Here is a 22,563-nt window from a genome sequence, read left to right on the forward strand (position 1 = left end):
CTTGGCACAGATGGTATTTCCTGCTAAATTGTATTTGACAAACCTGACGAGAAAAACAGCATCATAAATAGGTCCGTAATCATAATCAAATACATCAAAGTCAATAGAAACACCACATCGTGTCGATTTGTGTAAGAAACTATGATGTAATGTTTAGATGCTCTAATATTATAACGTATTATTTAGGTCACGCTGACCTTATTTAGCAAATAAAACATGCGAAAAGGCACGTCGGCACAAAATGATGCTCTGGGATGTTATGCAAATCCATAAACCAAGAGCATGGAAAGTTTACTTTGAGCTCCGGCACTAGCCACTATATAATTATTTAGCACTGTTCAAATTAAAAGCAGATGCCTCTGAATTGTCAAGTATTTGCCGTGGATGAGGGAGCGATGGTTAGGAAAGCTGTATGTATGTCTTAATCATATGTTTTGTGCTCAAGAGGGAAATAGGCTTATGTTCGGTCACAGGACCAGCCTGTCCTATGGGCCATCTAGGTGGTCGCCCAAGGCCTGTGAGACGGTCTATAAATGTAGATTACAACTTCCAGCAACCATTTGCATCTCTTATTTTATTGACCAAGTGCATTACTGTATTCCCAAAGATTTTATGAGAGAATAAGCTGGAAAGACTGATGATGCTAATCAGCTTAAAGCATTGAGGTTAGACGGATAAAAAAATGCCCATGAAAGTAAAAGTGACTTTTACAACCAAACTGGTGACAGAGTGAGTGGGATCAGGCAATGAGGGCAGAAAATGGAATAAAATGAGAGAGAACTATAAATGTACAGTATATTTTGATCTTAATGCGTTTCCTTTCTTTAAAAAGTACAACTCAGGATTAGCGACTGGGGTAAAGTGACTGACTCACTGTGGTTGCTGAAGATTTCATTACTGCTGTAGTTGGCGGAATCCTTGGATGACACTGATTCTCCGTTTCCACCAGTGTAGGGTTTCTCAAACTGAAAAATGGATGGAACAGATGTATAAGATATAAGTAATGCTAGTTTGTTAGAGTAGCAGTGAATGATGAGTGTCCATGAATTCAAAACAAATAACTAAAAACAGTACTATCATTGTACTATATCCCTACTGTGAACAATTCATCCGTGAGTGTAATTAAAAAATGTTTGCCTTTGTAATCTTTCACCAAAATGTGATAACTTTCTCTGAAACCTTTTTTATTTTTGGCTGATGTCACTAAGCTCTTTTATTTTTTAAACCCTCCACCCACCTTCAGTCTCAGATATTGTCATGTTATGGCTGATAACCACCAAAAGGCAGGTTTTAAAATTCTATACTGTTTTGTTGAAATAAATAGTAATAAAAAAGTAAAAACTAATATTAATTGCATTATTACTTTTGAGATTTGCTAAGATTACATTTAACAGTGTTATATTTTGTTAGTTTTTTAATATTTACTGAATTAGATGATAGTAAATGTAATCTAAATGTAAAAATATGGAGAATTGTGCATCATAATTAAATATAGAGTATCAGCTAATACAAATCTAATATTGACTGATGCTGCTAATTGAAAAAGTGTAATATTTACTATGTAACTGATATGCTGTTTCAAAAGTTTAAGATCAGTATGATTTTTTATTTATACATATACACTATATATATATATATATATATATATACTAAAATAGTAATTTTTACAATTTAAAATAACTGTTGACTGTTACTGTTTTCTATTTGAATAAATTTTAAAATGTAATTCATTCCTGTGATTTAAATCAGAATTTTCAGCATCATAACTTCAGTCTTCAGTGTCACATGATATTTCAGGAATCATTATAATATGCTGAATTGCTGCTCAAGAAACATTTCTGATTATCATGCTGAAAACAGTTGTGCTGTTTAATATTTTTGTGGAAAATGAATAGATATTAATGAATAGAAAGATTAATAATATAAAAACTTCCAAAAAACAAGATTTATTTTAAAAAGCAATTTTTGTTCATTTTAATATCTTTACTGTCACTTCTAATCAAAATGTTCAAAATAATGCATCCTTCCTGAATAAAAGTATTATTATTATTATTATTATTATTTTTTATTTTTTTTTTTTAATCTTTCTGACCCTCTAATGAACAACCAAATTTACTGTGCTGATTTAAAGAAAAATGCCCCAAAGCATTGCAATATGGCCTAAGTAAGTAAATAATTACTAGAGATATATCATCCCTAAATTGCAAACAGAGCAGCTTGCTTAAATCATAGAATAATATTGTTTTCAATCTGGTTACATGGGTGAAATGCACTTTATGCCCCCGCTGGGCCGTACCATATGCTCCAGTATGGATGTGTTTGAATAGATGGGCTGCGGATGGACTGATGGACCACACAGCTGCTGAAAGGGGTCGTCCATGTACATGTTTGAGGTGGGAAACCTGCGGCTTTTCAGACCACTGAGGAACAGAGGAAACAGAAGAATGGAAAGAGGATGCGAAAGAATGTGAGTATTTCTGTGAGTGAGTGTGTGTGTAGTTCACTGATTCATGGTCGGTTCATATGGAATGCTGTCAGCAGACAGACAGCATGTGAATGTGAGGGTGTGTGTGTGTGTGTGTGTACCTCAGTGACTCGTGGCTGGTGTGTTGATATGGAGAACCAGCTGCAGCTGAACTCCCATCCTGCAGGAGCTGAACCCACTGCTCTTTATCATCTGCACACTTGCCTGCACATCCACACACAAAAAATAACATCTACAGTCACTGAAATTATAGTGACAACAGGTCAACATGATAATAAATCAAGATAAACTACATTTACTTCACTTTTTTCTATAAGGGCAAAGATATTTATTAGCGCTGCTGCAGTACTACAGTACAGCAATTGTTTCAGATGATGATACTGTGTCATTTTCAGATATAATGCACAAATGGACATACTGTAGTACCACCAGGGTTAAAACTAAAACTGAGGTAAAAATGAATAAAACTACAGAAACTACGCACAACAATTACTAAATCTCTAAATAAATTAAAATGAAAACATATGAAAATAAACAAAAAAAATAATAAAAAAATCTCCAATAGTATCTCAATGGTATTTAAATAACACTGGAACTAAAATTAAAATAAAAACTGAAAATATAAAATAAAAGCCCATTCAAAATATTAATAAATATAATAATAATAATATATAAATAAACATATTAATAAAAATTAACAATCGTATAAAATAATACTTTTTAGTATATAATAAATAGCATTAATATTAAAATTACACTGTTCCTACTGTACACTGCAAAAATAGTAACGTGATTAATTCTTATCATCTAAACATCCCTGAGCCAACCTATATACATTAATTTACAGACAAAACTATTTTATAGCTTAAATCGGGCAGAAATAACTCTTTAAGGTAATAATTGCAGGGTAACTTGTTTTAAAACAGTGTAGCTTCTCTAAATCTCATCTAAGGTAAGCAGATCATTACCGTACCTCTAGCACAGCCACCTGGTCCCCGTGCTGTGTGATGATAATGCGGTACGCGTGTGCTGTATCCGGGCCGGGTCGCACCTCGCTCCCTCTGAGCTGAACCGTGTACTGAGGGGTCTCTTCTGACGCCTCGTCCCGATACATCTTCAGGACCCCGTCCTCCACCCGACACCACAGACTCTGCCACTGACAGTTCATCAGCACGTTCAGGAAGCCCGCTGAGGACAGAGAGACAATAGTCTCATGTATATTTTTGTGTAGCTTATTACATTTCATATTGCAACCTTGTTTAGATGGTGTGTTTAAAGTTGCATTTTCATTTTTATTTTGTTCAAATACTTTCTACTATTTCAGCAAAAATCAGAGACAACTATAAGTAACTAAGAAGAATACTAAGAAGTTTGTTAGTGTGTTATTAGTATACTTCTTTTACACTTATGTATACTTGGCTTACACATTGCACTTAACCCACACAGAAACACTTTTATATTTTATTGATAATTCTTTCACAGTGTTAGCGTATTGTATATTCATACTGGCTTCTCTTAAAAGCTATTACAAGTATCAATCAATTTTAAATCTCATCACAAAACATCACGTCAAACAGCAAATGTAGCAAATAATGTAAAATCATAGGTATAAATCCACTGGTAGTGTAAACTGCAAGTCTAGTTGAAATACAGTTAATGGTATATTTAATGTATAAAAATGAATACCTAAATAGTAACTTAAAAATTAAGTTACTTGTAAGTTACTTAAAGTGCATAAATAATAAAATTAATACATAAAGTATACTTAAAAAAATATACTTGAACTTTAGTTTACATAATAAAATGAAATTGAAGTATGCATATTTTTTGTAAGGGTTTGTATATTGTGCATAGTGTATATGCAGCTTGTCTCTGTGGCACTAACACTTGTTTGAGCATCCTGACTAGCAAAACACATTGGCTTAACTATGACGTGTTTAGGGTGGTGCTATCTGCTCATCGACCAATTGCAAACAATGTTTTCAAACCTTTTAAACTATCTACCCAAACCATTTTAAACTGTCTACTTTCATAATTCAGTTAAGTGAAGATAGTGCTGCAGAAATTCCACATTTCATCTTAAAGCAACGTTCGGTGAGTCAGTAATCAAAGTACGCTTGTGCAAACATAAATAAACAAATAAACTTGTTTGAAGGATTCCCTTTCAAGTTGTTTGTGGAAACACATAAAGTAGACATCTACACATGTCTCTAATCAGCGAGCGCACGTTTTCAATAACAAAACATTAAAACATTACTCAGCCAGTGGTAAGATGTAGCCACTTCTAAGTCTCAACTAAACTTTTGATCTCCTCCAAAATCTCATTCAATTACTTCTTTCATAAAATAAATGGTTTTCCTGTTTTATAAACAAATACATGCTCTTCTTCCATAAATGGTGAGCCGCTATCAAAAAGTTCACCCATGTATTTACAAACCAAACTTCTGAGGTCATTGCTGTGGTTGTCACCCCGGTGTCAAAGGTGACAATCAAATCTCACAGGAATCCGTCCACAGACAATGGCACAGTGTGGAAAACACCCAGCCTGTGTCCTGTGCGGCACGCAGTGAATTTAGCCCCTGATGAATAACACCAAAACACTAGCGAGTGAACAATGCCACAGTTGTGCTAATAGCAGCTCTAGCAAAGACGCAATGTATGCACATATGGGGTATAAAGCATACACTGTTAGTACAAGTCTTTAATTAGAAACAGCATTAAGGTTACGGAATAACAAAAAAGAACTGTGGGAAATACAGACATTAAACAGTCAAGGAAATCAAAACTGACCCTATTCACATTCTTAAAATTTGTTTCTGGTTTTATGGTGAATGATTCATCCCTGCAATTTATTCAAAACTAAAAGAAAATATTGCCTTCATAATTTATTATCAAAATGCAATCAATTTCATATCTTTGGTTAGCTGGTGTGCTTAATGGAAATGGTAGTTTTTGTTTACATAATATATGTGTGTGTACTGTTTATATTTATTATGTACATTCACATGCATGTATATATTTATCAGAAAAATGTTATGCTTATGTAATATAAAAATAATATAAATATACACATTAATACAAATATTTTCAAAATATATACTGTATGTGTGTATGTTTATATATACATAATAAATATACACAGTACACACAAATATGTAAAAAAAACACCCTTTTATTTGGGATGCAATTAATCACGATTAATTGTTTGACAGCACTATTTCATTTATATCAAGATGGTCCACACGCATTATTATGAAGGTGAGAAACTGCGACGTGCAATATGGCAGAATAGGTCCCACCTTCTACATAAAAGAGCCAATCAGCAAGAGTTAAAATCACTGCATCACTGCAGCTGCCATCAGAAGCTCTGACTGCTACAGACAGGGTTGCCAAGTCTGCGTTTTTACCTCAGAATTGGGCTACTTTTACACTGTTGATGCGGTTTGCTTTTGAAGTCAGCTGGTTATCGCCACAGAATGCAATTTTGATGGAGAGGACCCCCAACGGAGGGAAAAAACACAGAAAAAACATGACTGGACTAGTTTTAATTAGCAGTTGGACTGGTTTTGTTTAAGTATTATTGCATAATATTTACTAAAATAATTAGAAACATTTTTAAATTTATAAAAATTTACTTGATAAAAAAAAATCTGTAAAAATAAACAAAGTTATACTTTAGATGGCAACTTAAAATGCAAAAAAGTAATCCTATTATGCCATTTTTTTTAAATAAATAAAGAATTTAAACATAAAAAGGGAAGTTAAAACAGTAACCAGCAGGGAACTTGAAATGTGCTCTGCTGCTGCATTTTTACAGTTTGGGGAGGTTTGTATACGTTTAAAGACTTATTTAAATGATATAAATGCTTTTCACCATCCAATCTGTTCCTGATGGATAAAAGTCATACCATGTGTTTACTTTAACTTTCATTTTTTAGCTTTCATTGAAAGGACAGTGGAAAGAAGACAGGATATAATATGGAAAAAAGCAGGGACTGGGATCTAGAAACGACATCTGCAAGACTCAAACCCACATTTACGGCATGAGCACTACAACTCAATGCCTAACCGCTACAAACTCCAGGGTGTCTGCTCACCTAGGTCTTTATCTTTGATTTCCACACTGCTAACTGCAGACGGAAGACTTGAGATTTTCTCTTCATCCGAGTCCGTATGGAGGACAGTACTTGACTACAGGGAGAAAGAGAGACGTTCTTACTAAACGACATTAGCAAGCACAGAATGTTCTCCTGCACAGGTAAGTCGGTCCTTTTTCTACAAATTGGCTTAAGACAGAACACAAAAGATTCATGAAAGAGACTCTGTGGAGTGGAATAGACGTGAGGGAAAGGTCTAGATGATTAAGCACCAAGCCAGTTCAGAGAAATGAAGTTATGCTGTTACTCTCTTGCTGTGTCCATCACATTGATAATGTTGTTAACATAGATAGCAGAATCTGGCATGGTGTCAGTAGCGTGATTTACCCTGCAAGAGTCCAGCCTCTCGCTCCTCAGGATGGATGAGGAGCTTTGGGATTCAGGCTCGTAATAAGAGGAGCCGCTCACTTCTTCTATAATCTACAAATGAGACATACAAAAAAAAAAAAAAAAAAAACATGTCAGGTTAGTTATGTGTTAAAGTCTGCATGATATGAAAATTCACCCATCTATTTTCGAAATGCATATTATGCGTGCTATGCATGTTATTGCAAACAATAACACATCTGTGCATATGTTTAAATTTTTTTTATACGTTTGAGCTCACATTCAGCCTCCGTTTTTGAATACAATGCCCACATCTCAACATCCAATCAACAATCAATGCACAGAACCAAGTCCTGTCCTACATTTAGTATTTTTCGTGAATTCATTACACTAATGTACATCACAATAAGTAAAAAAGTCACTACTTGTATTTCATTGCAACCTGAAGTTAAATGTAATTCTGTGTTTAGACTTGTCCAGACCTTCCTCCACTCTTCGGCCTGCGTGCTGCTCTGGAAGCCCAAGATAACCGTTTCGGCACCGGCCACCACCTTCAGCTCGTGCTGCATCTTCTTACTGTGCCTGGATTTGTAGACCACGTAACAACCCGTGAGGTTTAGCTCCAGCAGAGGGTGCAGGTCTTTAGCGCACTTAAAACACTACCAGGGAAGAGTGAGGCATATATTATACACAGTTACTTAAAAGAGTATTTATTAGGGAAACAATATACTTTAAAAGAATACATAAATGTGAAGTGAATGTAATGTTTTCAGACACTTAACTGCGAATTAAATGAAAATGTATTATAGTTCAATATTCATGTTTAATTTTCATTAGTACTTTTTTGCCGACTTAAGACTTGTACATGCAATTTCATAATTATGTCTATTGTCTGCTGAAATATGGTTAAAGTGTACTTCTGAATGTACCGATAAGCATTTATGGTAATATACTTCAGTGTCATTTCTACTGAAATTTGTACGTCATGTATTTAAATATATTTGAGATTACACATTTGTAAGGATGAAGTTGCATATATGTTAACTTTAATAACTCTACAGTTAAAATTATAATCAAGTATTTTACCTGTGCTTTATTAGTCAACATCAAAACAAGTGTACTTTAAAGCATGACAAAGATTATTAAAACAATGATTTAAAATGTGCTTCAAAGTTTAACATTTAATTTTACATCATTACAAAGTGTACTTTTAAAACTGTACTTGTGTGTGTTAAGAAACACACATGAAAGTGTATAAGTACACTTAAGTGGCCTTTTCATTCATTAAAATTATATTATCTGCAAGAACAGTTTTTTAAAAACATACTTTTAATTTTTAAATACACATTCAGCACAATTGACTACACCTGTGGACTGTAACAAGCACAGAAAATAAAATCCAAGAAGGTGAATTTAGTCTTCAATTTTGATTAGAATTGTCGAATGTCTTTCATCTAAATATTGTAAATATACTACAGTTAGTGGAAGCTAGAGTTTACGGTTCATAAAATTGTAAATATGGATATTTTTCTTACACAAACACATTAATTCACTTTAAAAGGCCTTTATTAACCCTCCGGAGCCATGTGGAGGACTTTTTATGATGGATGGATGCACTTTTTTGGGCTTCAAAATCTCTGATGAACTATTCCTTTAAATCCTTCAAATATTTAATTTGTCTCATGCATACTTGTACAGACAGATGAAGACTGTAGCTCATAAAAATATAAGAAAAAAAAAATTGTAGCTTGATTTTAACTGGACATATAAACATATTATCTAAGAGCACATGAATGTGTAGACAAAAAGTAAGGCAGTTTGGAATAGAGCCATATGAAACCAAATTGAGGCTCTTACCAATAATGAGTTGTGCTTAATAATGAAGAGCTGGCGGGTCCACTGACCCAACCACTTCTTCTTCCAGAGGTATCCACAGATGCGTGACTCTGGCACGGGTCTTAAACACGGTTGAGAGGAGCTCCACTGGATGTAGTGAGCTCTGTCTTTTACAAACTCCTCATCATCCTCCTCTTCACCATACGACTCGTAGTGACTGCTGTCTGAGTCCACTTTATCTGAGGCAAAGATCGGTATTTTAGCATTACATGTGGATGTCAGTTGTTTCATTAAACTGCTGAATTGTCTCACGTCCCATAAAAGAAAGTGAGTTACGCAGGTTTAGAATGACATGAGGTAAGTAAATGACAGAATTTTTTTTTTTTGGGTAAGGTATCCCTTTAAAAATGAGCTGTTACACTGACCTGTAGACTGACTGGCCGGGACAAATGGTTCTGCCTCCTCATAACAGTCCTCGTCCTCTAAACACGGGGGATTTGGGGGAACAGCAGGATTCATAGACTGAAAACACACACACAAAGAGCAGCACATTAGATGTATTTTATGTGAGGACTCTTTTGCTCATCAAGGCTGTAAGATACTGTAAGATATTATTTAATTTAATATAATTGTTGTCTATTTGAATATATTTTAAAATGTAATTTATTCCTGTGATGTAAAGCTGAATTTTCAGCATCAATACTCCAGTCTTCACTGTCACATGATCCTTCAGAAATCATTCAAAACAGTTATGTTGCATCATATTTTGGTGTAAACCATGATACTTTTTCAGGCTCCTTTGATGAATAGAAAGTTCTGTAGAAAGAACAGCATTTCTTTGAAATAGAAATCTTTCGTAATATTATACATGTCTTTACTGTGATTTTCTGATCAATTTAATGCTTCTTTGATTAATAAAAGTAAAAAAATTATATCTATCTATATATATATATATACAAATATTATTAATCTTCATGTCAAATAATATATATAAGAGCCTTAAAAAAGTTTACTTAAACATGCCTTTTTTACTTAAGACCAAAAAGTTGATTAGTTGTCGAGGGACCATCTGGGTAACTGATTTTGAACATACATTAAGCACAACCCTGCAATAAAGTGCCATATGCTGCCCATACAAAGCTCTAACTCATTAAGCCACAGTGAAGACCACACAACCAAAATCTGGACCCTGATCAATCGTGACACTTTCACATGAGCTGCTCATGGCAACCAAACAACAAGAAATGACGACAGCACAGCTGGCCAGAGCGATCACCTGAATGTGCACATGAGAGGCATCATATCTGAGGAAAACAAAACCGAGATGATATCTTTCTCATATGGAGCTCAAAACCCAGAGTGTAAGTGCAACTCTGCAGTTACAGGAAGAGAGAGAGAGTGTGTTTTTAGTTTAGGGTCAGTCAGTCCACAGTGTTTATGAGAGTCTGGTGCATACTGTTCTAGAGGATCACAGCTGAAGGACAATGGTTGTGGTCGGCACTGGGGTCAGTAATTTGTAGTTGGACATTGAGGGCAAATCAGTGGCACTGAAACATAACCTTCTGGGAGTTGAAAACAAAAAGGCAAAAGCAGAATTTTTTTAGGGCTCAACTCCTGTACCTTTCAAGCTGACGTAATTCTCATGTGTCTTAACTTTACATTATCCTATCTTCTCAAGATTCAAAATAAGGGTTTTCCTTGGGAAATGCATTGGCATCAGTTTTAAGAACTTGAATGTAATGAATGCAATTTCAATATACCATTTAATATACAATTAAAGGACAATAATGAAATAGTCATCCTTTGAAGTCAAATCCTGTTTTGTTAACATTTTAGGGAAAGTGTTTAAGATCAAACACTTGATTTAGTTACAGTTAAGTTACTTGTTGCCACTTACTGGAACATAACCTGCAAGAAAATTCACTGAATGAATTTTTTTAGTGAACCGATTCAGAACATTTGAGTCACTGAGATCGTCACCATAATAAACCATGAACTGCAAGAAAAATCACTGTTTTCAAACAGGTTTCCCAAACCAAATAAACTCAGTGTGAATTTAAATTTAATTAGCCACACCTCACACCAGTTTTGTTATTAACTTAAGCTAAAATGATTGAAATAGTTTTCACTGTCTGAAATAAAGCGCAAATAAAATATAAAAAATAAATCTAAAATTTAAACAACTTGAATGGAAATGAGAAATAACACCTTGTGGTTTAAGTTGAAGTACTAAAATTACAAACACTAAAACTAAAACAAAATTAGTGAAAAATATATATAAAAAATTATAATAAAATAACAAAGCACATAAAAAATTACTACAACTTAAAATAAAATAACAGAAAATTTTAAAACAAAAGCTAATTCAAAATATTAAAGATGTGGTTGATTGTGAAACAATGATTTTTGTTTTCTTCGTTTACAAAAAAGTGTTCCTGTCGCTTCATATAACCCAGATTGCACGTCTGATGGCAGATGGAGTATTCTGACGATGACTTTCATACCTTTTACGGACCTTGACACTGTTATTTATTTGGCAGTCTATGGGACAGTCACAGGCCTCCCTGTTTTCATCCAAAATATCTTAAATTATGTTCAGAAGACAAACAAAGCTTTTACGGGTTTTGAACGACATGGGGGTGAGTGATTAATGACAACATTTTCATTCTGGGTTGAAGTATCCCTTTAATAAAGATAAAGCTGTATATTAAAAGCTAACAGAAGTAGTAGCATTTACAAATTTAAAAGTATGAGACAACAAACAAAGAAACATACTATTCTGAAATGTCCTGTGATCCTCTTCACTAAAATACTCTGGGTCTCAATCGGGCTCAAACTGATAAGCAATACTGACAATGCCATTGTTTACAATACAACCAGAGTGCATTCTGAGGTGAGGGGCGTGACATTTAGACACGCACTAGAGGCGGTTTAGCCAATCACAACACACTGAGCTAGCTAACCAATCTGAGCCCATTGCCTATTTCTGTGGGAGGAGCTTCATAAAAACAGGAAATCATCAGGGCATTTATCAGGGGGGAAGGAAGTCGACCGGAAGTTGAAGTCGGCCGCGTGCCGCCATCTTGTAGCAGAACTTCACTTGCGTTAGCATCCCATTGACTCCCATTCATTTTGGCGTCACTTTGACAGCGAATAACTTTACATCTGAGGCGTTTAAAGACTCCATGTGTCCATTATTTATTTCTAAAGATACACAACAATGTATAAAGGGCTCCATTACCTTCTATGTTACATTATGGCCCTGTAGAAACAGTTTTTTGTAAAAATAGGCTAACGATTGCGTCATAACCACTCGACTCTCTGTCGCACAGTAGAGAAATTACCGTACAGACAGGAGGAGAAGCTCGCAGGCAATCGGGGAGACTTCAAGAGATATGGCGTACTGGCGTTACATTTTAAAATACTATACAAAATAATTAATCAGAATACTTACTCCTGCTCACTCAGGCCAAAGAACTCCCCCCCGCTCAAGCTCGCCGTCTCTGCAAGATTAACATGGCAGTTTGCACGCACAGCTACTAGAATGTTTACATCTGTCAGACAGGTTGCTGACGTCATCAAGCTTAGTTTGAGTCTGCGCGTCAGAAACGGAAGTGCTAAAAATCGCTAAAAACGGGCTTCACTTGTCTCAATTGAGTTCCAATGGGGTCGCTGTGTCCATTTCTTTTACTGTCTATGGCATTTATAGGAGAAGGGACAGAGCAGTGTAGAATAAAGGTAAATTATGAGAAAAATATATATATATATATTTTTTTTTAACTAAGCATTAACACGTTAGACTGCACCCCATAAACACAATCAAGTCTAGAAAAAAGTAAAAATTAACAAAAAATAACCAAAATTAACCAACAAATGGTGTACTTCTATCTGAGATACAGTAAAAAGTTTTACTATAAAATGTATACACTTCACCATTAAAATCAATAATAGACTGAAACGGACTGACATGAAGTGTGTTAATGATCCCTTTAACACACTTCATGTCATATATGAAGTGGGAAGTCGTGGCCTAATATTGTGAAATGCATGTACAGTATACACCTTCAATACTTCAAGGCACCGAACCCCCAACTGCTCCCCGGGCGCCGCAGCATAAAATGGCTACTGCTCCGGGTCAATAATTCGGATGGGTTAAATGCATCCAATCTTCAGTTCAACTTAAGAATTTCAGAATCACTTTCACTTTATATCCTATCTTCAGTTCAGTGTCTGTATGTTGGAAGGTGGGTGTTTGACTGAAGAATTTCAGAATGTTAATTACATCTTTTCTGAGTGTTTCTTCTCTTTTATCTGTTTCCCTCTCTGGCTGTTGGGGGAGGCGTGGTTGTGTTTGAGAGCACAGTCTGTACAGCTCTGGGGATCAGATACATATCTGTGAATGAAAGATGAAAGGAGTTTTTGTGTGCTCACGAGTACGTGAGGGAACAAGGGATAGAGACCGAGAAAGGCATATAGATGCAGGAATGGAACACATTTGTAAGGGATGCCAAAAGCTAAAAGGATCAAAAATGATAAGAACCAAGAATGTATGAAGCTAGAAATGAAAAACTCAGAAATGAGTCAATGTGAATTGCAGTCTGGAGACCATATTGACTTCAAAGAGGGAGCAAACCACCATTCCTTGGAAATGCATCATTGCAGATTATGTGCCAGTGTTTGGAGAAGCAAAAATCATGACAAAATAGAAAGTAAAAAGGTTTGTGGTACTGTTATGATGGTTGGCAGAGACAGGAGGGGTCTTGAATGCTCACTAAGCCTGTAAAACATTCACTGCACATTCCACAACTCTGTCTCACATGAACCATTATAAAACTGAATGAAGAGAGCTTATGCCGTCATCACACAGGCAAACACACATACTTAAACATGCAGGTCATTTTAATCGTGCCAAACTGAGCTTGTTACATTACCTCATGAAGCACAGGAGGAACTAATCTAAGCCTGTAAACCCCCACCTCTTACTGACCCCCCCCCACACACACAAACCCACCCGACATAAGGACTACTGAAAGAATGCTTTACACAGGACCCATATCTCAGAGCTACAGGTGTGCACAGCGAACTACGACCATTAGGGATGCACAAAATATCGGTAAAATATTGGTTAACTCTCTGGGGTCTGAGGAGGCTTTGGACCCTGGACATGCCCTCATTTTTGTGCTTTTTCCAGTTGCTAATAGACAAATCAATGGCTAAAGTGATTACACTGTATTCAGCACAAACTGAGCATATATATATATATATATATATATATATATATATATATATATATATATATATATATATATATATATATATATATATATATATATATATATATATATATATATATATATATATATATATATATGTATATATATATATATGTATATATATATATATATATATATATATGTATGTATGTATGTATGTATGTATAAAACTTTAAGTTTAATAACACTATAATAATTTAATAACACCGTTAAAAGTAATCTTTATCAAATCTCCAAATGTACATTTTAAAACTTTTATACTGTACATTATAATATTGAGATACCTAAACATTTAAATTGACTGATTTTAGATATTAGTGTTTTATTTTGTTTTATTCAGGACAAAAAAGTGATGAAAATATTGAAAATAATGATATAAATCCCTTATATATGTTTTTATATAATATACACCACCGTCCACAAGTTTAGGGTCGATAATATTTTTAAATGTTTTTGGGAGAAGTGGCTTATGCTCATCAAGGCTGAATTTATCAGTGAAAACAGTAATATTGTAAAATATTATCATTTAAAATAACAGTTTTATAATTAGTCTTCAGTGTCACATGATCGTTCAGAAATATTTTTGTGAATTTGTGAAAACTGTGATAAATTTCTTTCAGGATTCTTTGATGAACAGAAAGTTCAAAAGAACAGAATCTCTCTGAAATGGAACTATTTACAATTATTTGTAACTTTATAAATGTCTTTACTGTCACTTTTGATCAATGCATCCTTGCTGAATAAAAGTATCAATTTCTTTATACTCCTTCAAATTCCTCTGACCCAAAATTTTTGAACAGTAGTGTATATTACTTATAGATACTATAAATGTTATATATCTAGGAAGATCGCAGAAACATGTTTTTTAAGAATAAATAAATAAAAAGTAGATCGTTCGTCTGGATGGCATGAAACCCCAGGATTCCCGCCCACACCTCCCAGGAGATCCTCCTCGCACCATCCGACTTCTCTCTGTGTGGTAGTTCTATCAGTTTATCTCTCTATCACTCCATCACTGTCCTCTCTCACGTAGACAGCAATAATTATCCTCCCAAAGTCCTCTTCCTCCCCTCCGCTTCCCTTCCAGCCAATCACAAAGCAGCGCTGGGTCGCCGAACTGGGCCTCTCGCTTAAACATGGCATTTCCTGTTAAAGATAGGGCCCCTCCCCCTCACTTCCTCCCCCTCAGTCTTTTTCAAACAAGTTTTTGATTTCACTCAGGGTCCTGGAATTAGGTGAACTTCCTGTTGCACTTAATTGCTGTGATCCAGAAATGTCCATGCTGGGTTGTTAGAAGAAAATAGAGCAGAGGAAATACAGTGACATCATTAGAGGAACATTTCATCTAAAAATGTCATTATTTACTGATGTGCTGTTATTTGTCAGTGAAATGAAAACTAGAAACTATGAAGACATTATGCAGCACATATGTAGATTCCATATCACAGTCATCATGGTTGCCAAGAAATAAAATAAATAAATAGTAAAACATAACAAATATAGTCTACATAACGAATTATTTATTATTATTTCTGCCCAAATTTTACTTTCATTTTTTTTTATTTATGCCAAATGTATTTTAAATTTTCATTTTTCTGGATTTTGTTTTAATGGTCTAATTACATTTTAATAATCAAGTGATGAAATGTGTTTTATAAAAAAAATTAAACAGAAAAAAAATGAGATGTGTAAATGTAAAATTATTTCAGCTCATTTTCATTTAGTTTAACTTGAAGTGCTAAAATAACTAAAAACTAAAACTATACAGACAGAAAACTTGACAAAATTACAAAAATACAACAAAATCACTTAAACTAAAGTGAAAATTAAAATTAAAGTGCAACAAAAAATTAAAGTGAAAATAGAAAATCTAATTCAAATCTAAAGTACAAACAAAAACTAAAATTACACATTACACATTACACAAACAAACAATGTCAACAAACTCCCAAATATTCTTGCTGTTCTAACCACAATTTAACAAAGATAACTCTAAAGTCACATTTAGCATTATTTGGCACATTTTCACAGGCGAAAATCTAGTCATTTCAACAGGAATCTATACTCGATTGGGAATTTTGCGTGAGAGCGAAATATTTCCCAACGCAGATTTCGCAACAGGTTCGAATTTGCGCACTTTCACAGATTTCTCTTTCAGGTACTGCTCTGTCTTATTACGAGTTTCTTCCTCCAGCGATGCTCTTCCCTTTCAGTTCTTCCTGTCCCTGTTGTTTATATGTGGTTGCCCACTTGGGTTACGAGGCAGGATTTGACCTCTGACCCCGTGCCCTGCTCAACCCTTGGGTGAGATGAGGGGGCAAGACCGCAGTGAGGCTGCGCTGAAGCTGGGAGATACTCATCAGGTGGCCACAACACAAGCTCTGCTCCAACCCAGCGCTCTGGGCCTCATAACCGCTAGTGTGCAGCCGGCCCATCTGCCCTGTTATTATGGCCATAGAGCTAGTGTCTCTTAAAATACACATCACAGCGTAAGTACACACTGTAGTATACATTACAACACCATCAAACACTAGTGTACTCACGGCGCATGATGTTTTTAGGGTATTCATTACATTATACATCTATATCCCTTACAAATGTCAAATATATAGAGGCACATCACAGTCAGTAGTTGGGACTGTCCCGGGCCCTGTCACTGCAGGGGCCCACTAAGGTACTCAAATATACAGGGTAATTATTGGGCCCGGGGAAAGCATTACAATTTAGTTCCAGGCACCATTAATTTTAACAGCCCCTAAAAATACTTCACAGCAGATGCATTAGAGATCTTTAGAGTGTATATATTTATGTCATGTATGGTTATGTATATGCATAATACATTTTTTGGACATATATGTCATGTACATGTATATACAACCAAAAATGAATATGTCGATACATATTGATATAAAAGACAGATATGTATTTATTGTTCTTTTTAGATTTAGGCCAATATGTGTAATATATTACATTTCTATATGGGGAGGCCAAACGTTCAGATCACATGACCAGCCAAAATCCAAGACAACTGTCATATTGGCCAAAGCAACAAACAAAAAAGAACACAATGCACCCTACAGAGTGCAAGTAAAAGTTGTTAGAAGATATCAGATGTGACACAAATACTAATTAACTTTTTTTTTTTTTTTTTTTACTATGTATTTCACTGCAATTCCTGATAAAGCTAAGGTTGGCACACAATTCGGTTCACTCATAATTTGGATTGTGTCCTTGAAGCAAATGCTGCTGTCGTTTTTCACCATGTTTTTTCACCATGAATCACTCAAGGGGGAACCACTGGAATGTTATTTTTGATATCTTGTTGTCGTCACACGACCCATTCATACACTGAGACCTTGACACCATGTTGTTTGCACTGTTACTGGGCTGAATTTCATTATAATGCATTTCTGGAATTCTCCGCTGTGATTCAAACACCCACATGCACATAAAACAGCCTTTAATGCCGGAGAATGGCAGCAGGTGGCTGGCATATGCCACAACGTTGTTTTGCGAAGCTACATATGCACAGAAAAGTATCTGTTAACTATAGCTACCTCAGGCTGATAAAAGACACAAGCATATGACTTAAGCTACTAATACCACTTCCCCAGTTAAACAATAACTCTTTCATTCATCAAGGCCTCTGGTCAGATCTGGCCTGCCTGTAAGCAAGAGTTCAGAGTTACAATGAAACTACATTAACATAGATTTTGCTTTATAAATGAATATATCCAGCCCTGGATGCTGATTGGTCCGTAAGTGTTATATTAAATGGTATAGAAGCAGGTTAAACTCCTTAGCATTAAATGCTAGAATGAGACAATCTAGTAAGCCCTCATGGCTAAATGTTTCCACCCCTGTGGTCACGGCATGAAAATGTTATTAAAATAGTTTTAGGAAAAATACTTTATATAAAAATTTTTATATAAACTGACTTTCTATTTGTGCAATACAGTGAATGTGGTCTGATTTACATTAAGGACAGTTAAGTATGTGATTAATGTACAACACAAAAAACATAATGCTTTCGTTTCTTTCTTTTTTTCACTGAATAATGAAATCAGATGAGCTCAGTTTCAATTAATTTTATTCACTATACTAACTGGAGAATGTGAAAAAAGTGCTTGGTGAATCCTTCAAAATAAGCTGAAAGAAAAACACGTAGCAAACAGCTGCGTTCCAAGGATCCTTCAATTTGTGACCAAAACTTCACATAAAATCCAATTAAGAATTAAACAGCATTATTATTTTGAACAAAAACTAATAAAAGTAGTATAATAATAGTAAAATTGTTTACATTAATTGAAATAAAGTGGAAACACTTGAACTACTAGAATTACTAAAACTAAAATAAAAAAATATTTAAAAGCTAAATAGAAAATATAACTAAACTAAACTAATAAAGATGACAACAGCTCAAAATTACCAAAACTTAAACCAAAAATGAAAAAGTTGAAGTACTAGAATTACTAAGACTGAAATAAAAAATAAACGAAAGCTGAACAGAAATATTTAATAGAAATATATAATAGCAAATAAAAAATGACAAAAGCACAAAATTACTAAAACTTAAACTAAAAATTAAATGAAGTACTAGACTTACTAATATTACTAAGAAAAAAAAAATGAAAGCTGAAGAGAAACATATAATATAAATATATAATACAAAATAAAAAAATAATAAAATGACAAACACTTAAACAAAAAATTAAAACTGAAAATTTTAAAATAAAATTAAAGCTAATTCAAATGTTAATAAATACTGTAACAGTATATAAATAATATTAAAATAACACTGAAAGTAAAAAAAATGAACATAAAATAACATGAAATGTCATAGTATATAATATTAAAATGACACTGAAATGAAAAAGTTAAATATAAATCAGCATTCCAAGCCCACTACACGAATGTAACATGATGCATTTTTGAGTAAAACTAAATATTCAGTGAGTTAAATATGCTGGGCTATGTGACGTGATCGGAGGGGCAGGTGACGTGATGTGACAGTTATTACACTCTGATGGAGGATTAAAAAGACAAACATTTTTTCTTTAGAAAACTGACTATGAACAGATGAATGTTGCATGATAAGACTAGGAATGTGTATTATGTAAACAGGGTCCATACCAACTCAAATAATATTCACTTGTATGTAAATGGGCTTTCATACAAAACAAAAATCTCTCTTCTTTGACAAGCCAAATACTTAAAAGCTGTAATATTCTATTTAAAGCTGATAACATGTCAATAAAGCCTTCATTGAGTGTTATTACATCATGTAGTCGTGATGGCAGGAGGGCCGGACTCACCCCGGGCTGCAGGCGGTCAGAAGAGGCGACTGAAAGAGCTTCCTCCGTCGAATGAGCCTCAGCAGTGGTGCTTTCCCTGAGATCACTGGGGCCTCCAGAGGGACAGTTCATAATCATGTACTCCGCATCCTCTACTAAATAGAAAACACTCACAATCATCATTTATTTAAACAGAAACTAACCCAAACCCCAAAGTGAAGCAATAAACTGTGGTATGAAGAGGTTAGCCATTCATAACAGGGGCATTTACATATAAAAGTCTTTTCAGTAATGTAGACGTTAAAGATGATGTTTTTTATATGTAAGGGTTATATGAGAAGAGCGGTCTTTGAACACATCTGTCTCTCTCAAGCTCTCCGTGACCCTGCACTGATTCTCTGTGTGCTATAAACACTCTCAGTTCAGCTCAGTCTCTACAGCCGCAGGTGGATCTCCGACAGTTATGAAAAAGCATATAAAACATGACAGCTGTGTCAGAGTTGTGCTGCAGCGCTTGTGCACAGAAGGGATGTTTAACAAAAGTGCACTCTTTGTATGGTGGAGTTTAAATACAAAAAAAGATCAACAAGTACACTGTAAAATACCACCTAAAAATGAAACAAGCTGCCTAAAAAGGAGCTAAAAAACAAGTGCAGTAGCAATGCATCATTTTAATTAATAAATATCTTAACATTACTTTTTTTTGCATTTATCTTATATACAGTACATATATATTTGTATATACTGAACTTTGAATACTTTTTCCACACTTGGTCACACTTCATTTTAAGGTCCAGTTCTCACTATTAACAAACCATTAACTATGACTTTTGCCTTAATAAACTTCTAATTTGCTGCTTATTAATAGTTAACAAGGTAGTTGTTAAGTTTAGGTATTGGGTTGTATAATATAGTCATCCAGAATATGTGCTTTAAGTACTAATAAACAGCCAATATGTGAGTTAATAGAGTTAATAGTGAGAACTGGTCTCTATACTAAAGTGATACCAAACACTTTTACTCAGTGAAGACTAAATTGATTTAAACTGAGATTAAATTGAATAAACAGGAAATTAAAGACATTTATGTGGTGGATTCTTATTTCAAATAAATGCTGTTCTTTTGAACATTCTATTCATCAAAGAATCCCGAAAAAATGAATCACAGTTTCCACAAAAATAATAAGCAGCACAACTGTTTTCAGCATTGATAATAAATGTTTCTTGAGCAGCAAATCAGCATATTAGAATGATTTCTGAAGGATCATGTGACACTGAAGTCTGGAGTAATGATGCTGAAAATACAGCTTTGCATCACAGGAATAAATTATATTTCAGTATATATGAAAATAGAAAACAAGTTATTTTACATTGTAATAATATTTTATAATACTATGGTTTTACTGGATCTTTGATCTAATAAATGGTGAGCAAACTTCAAAAAATCTCACCAACAGTAGTGCATATTTGCATATACAATTTACAAATTTAGTTTATATAATAAAGCGGTCACCTGGTGCTTCCTTGTTGTCCTGTAGTTTATATAGCAGCTCTGAGATGGATTTCTTCTGGACCTGAGCGATATAACTGAGATTCTCACTGTCCAGAACCAGCAAGAAGGCCTGCAGGTCCGAAACCAGCCGAGCCAGCACTGCAAAATCACAGAAAACAGACATATGTCTAAAATCATTTTCACATTTATACTCCTTGATTTGTCTTCCTTTTCTTTACACATCCCATATTTTCTCTCAAGCTCTTCACTCAGACTGTTTATAATTACTTAATGTTTATTTAGAATGTGATTATTTGAAATTGTAAGTAATATTTTTATAAATATATGACGGGTTTTCATTTTTTAAAGTCTCTGCCTGCAACTTTAGAAATTCAACAAGCAAAAACAGATGATGAGGGCATGATGAAAAGTTTCCAAAACCAATTTCAATTTATTTAAAAAAAAAAAAAAAAGCAGAAAGTTGAAATCTATATATATTATATCCAGAATGAACTTGAACATGAATGCAGTCAGAAACTATGAATGCAGCCCGACTAACCTGTAATAGCTACCGCTAAGTGTTTCCAGGAGCGATCTGTGTTCGATTTATTAAACCACAAAAGTAAATAGCTGTCCTTATTGAATTAGGTGAGTTTTTCAATCATTTCTTCAGGACACTGATATTATGACAGAAGCAGAGGACTCCTAAACTGCTGATTTATTTACTCTCTCAGCTGAATAAGTGCTGCTCCATGCAGCTCTGCATTATTTATATTAAGTGACTTTATAACAAGGTAAGAGTGCATTCCTGCAGCCCAAGCCATTCATCACATTAGACTCGTTTCCACACAAACATCAACACATGTGCCTCTGACACACACGCTGAGGCTGTACCTTTACTGCGTGCTTCAAGAGTCATTTTAATATTGAATCAACACATTTCTACCATTGTAGCAAATGCCTGCAGATTTTCAATCCTGCTGTGGAGGATAAGTGGCCTCTACCTGTTTTATAATGGTTTAAAGTGAGGCCTGCTCTCTGTCTTGCCCTTTATTATGTTGGCTATAGACAAACAGGCCACTGTTCAAGCCCTTACCACAGTAAACATAGAGAGACTCCACACACTGTGTATATTACACACACACACACATCAGTGGGCCTTTGTGCTGCAGTCAATCCTCTCTCACTCTTTCTCACACATCATTTGACACTCTCACTTCCAGCCGGTTTCTCAAAGTCCTTGCTGTTTGCTCAGACAAGCATCACTATTATTATTGCTCATACGCAAGTTTAGTGATGTGAACAAATACACAACTTACTCTGCGCTATAGAGACCTGAGCCATATCTAGAGACCAGACAATCAAACACTAAAAAAGTTGGTATGGAAATCATTTTCACTCAGAATTTGCCAGTAAACTTGACAAATAATTACAAAGAAATGGCAAGTCACACATTGAATTAAAAGTTACATTTTGGAGTAGGACAGTATGAAATAATATTTTCTTGTACAACACTCTCAAATCTTCTTTATAACCACTCAAAACAGTAACAACCTTTTGCACAGGTAAGCGCCAATCATGTTTTCTACAAAAAAAGTACTTCTAGTAGGTAGTAAAACCTACTTTTTGAGTCTTGCATACGCCATCATTTTCTTTTATATTCCATGTGAAAAAGAAGTGTGCTTTCACACAACTGCACT

At 34.5% G+C, this 22,563-nt stretch overlaps 1 protein-coding gene across 2 annotated transcripts in view; it reads right to left on the reverse strand.

The window, feature by feature from the left end:
- Positions 1–947: 947 nt before the first annotated feature.
- si:dkey-220o5.5 (actin filament-associated protein 1-like 2) overlaps positions 948–22,563 on the reverse strand; it is a 31,066-nt gene continuing 9,450 nt past the window's right edge. Inside the window, exons 2-12 of one of the 2 annotated variants that reach the window (XM_042730127.1) lie at positions 20,885–21,022; positions 19,394–19,524; positions 9,231–9,327; positions 8,827–9,044; positions 7,452–7,628; positions 6,970–7,062; positions 6,583–6,676; positions 3,459–3,673; positions 2,587–2,689; positions 2,297–2,420; positions 948–965 (exon numbers count right to left, since the gene is read on the reverse strand). In XM_042730127.1, coding sequence (XP_042586061.1) covers positions 2,588–2,689; positions 3,459–3,673; positions 6,583–6,676; positions 6,970–7,062; positions 7,452–7,628; positions 8,827–9,044; positions 9,231–9,327; positions 19,394–19,524; positions 20,885–21,022 — 1,265 coding nt within the window. In that variant the 3' untranslated portion in view covers positions 948–965; positions 2,297–2,420; position 2,587. Of the gene's footprint in view, positions 966–2,296; positions 2,421–2,586; positions 2,690–3,458; positions 3,674–6,582; positions 6,677–6,969; positions 7,063–7,451; positions 7,629–8,826; positions 9,045–9,230; positions 9,328–19,393; positions 19,528–20,884; positions 21,023–22,563 lie in introns of both variants that reach the window. The other variant, XM_042730126.1, reaches the window with a different exon arrangement.

The sequence above is a fragment of the Cyprinus carpio genome, chromosome B8, assembly GCF_018340385.1.
Source record: "Cyprinus carpio isolate SPL01 chromosome B8, ASM1834038v1, whole genome shotgun sequence".
Lineage (NCBI taxonomy): Eukaryota > Metazoa > Chordata > Actinopteri > Cypriniformes > Cyprinidae > Cyprinus > Cyprinus carpio.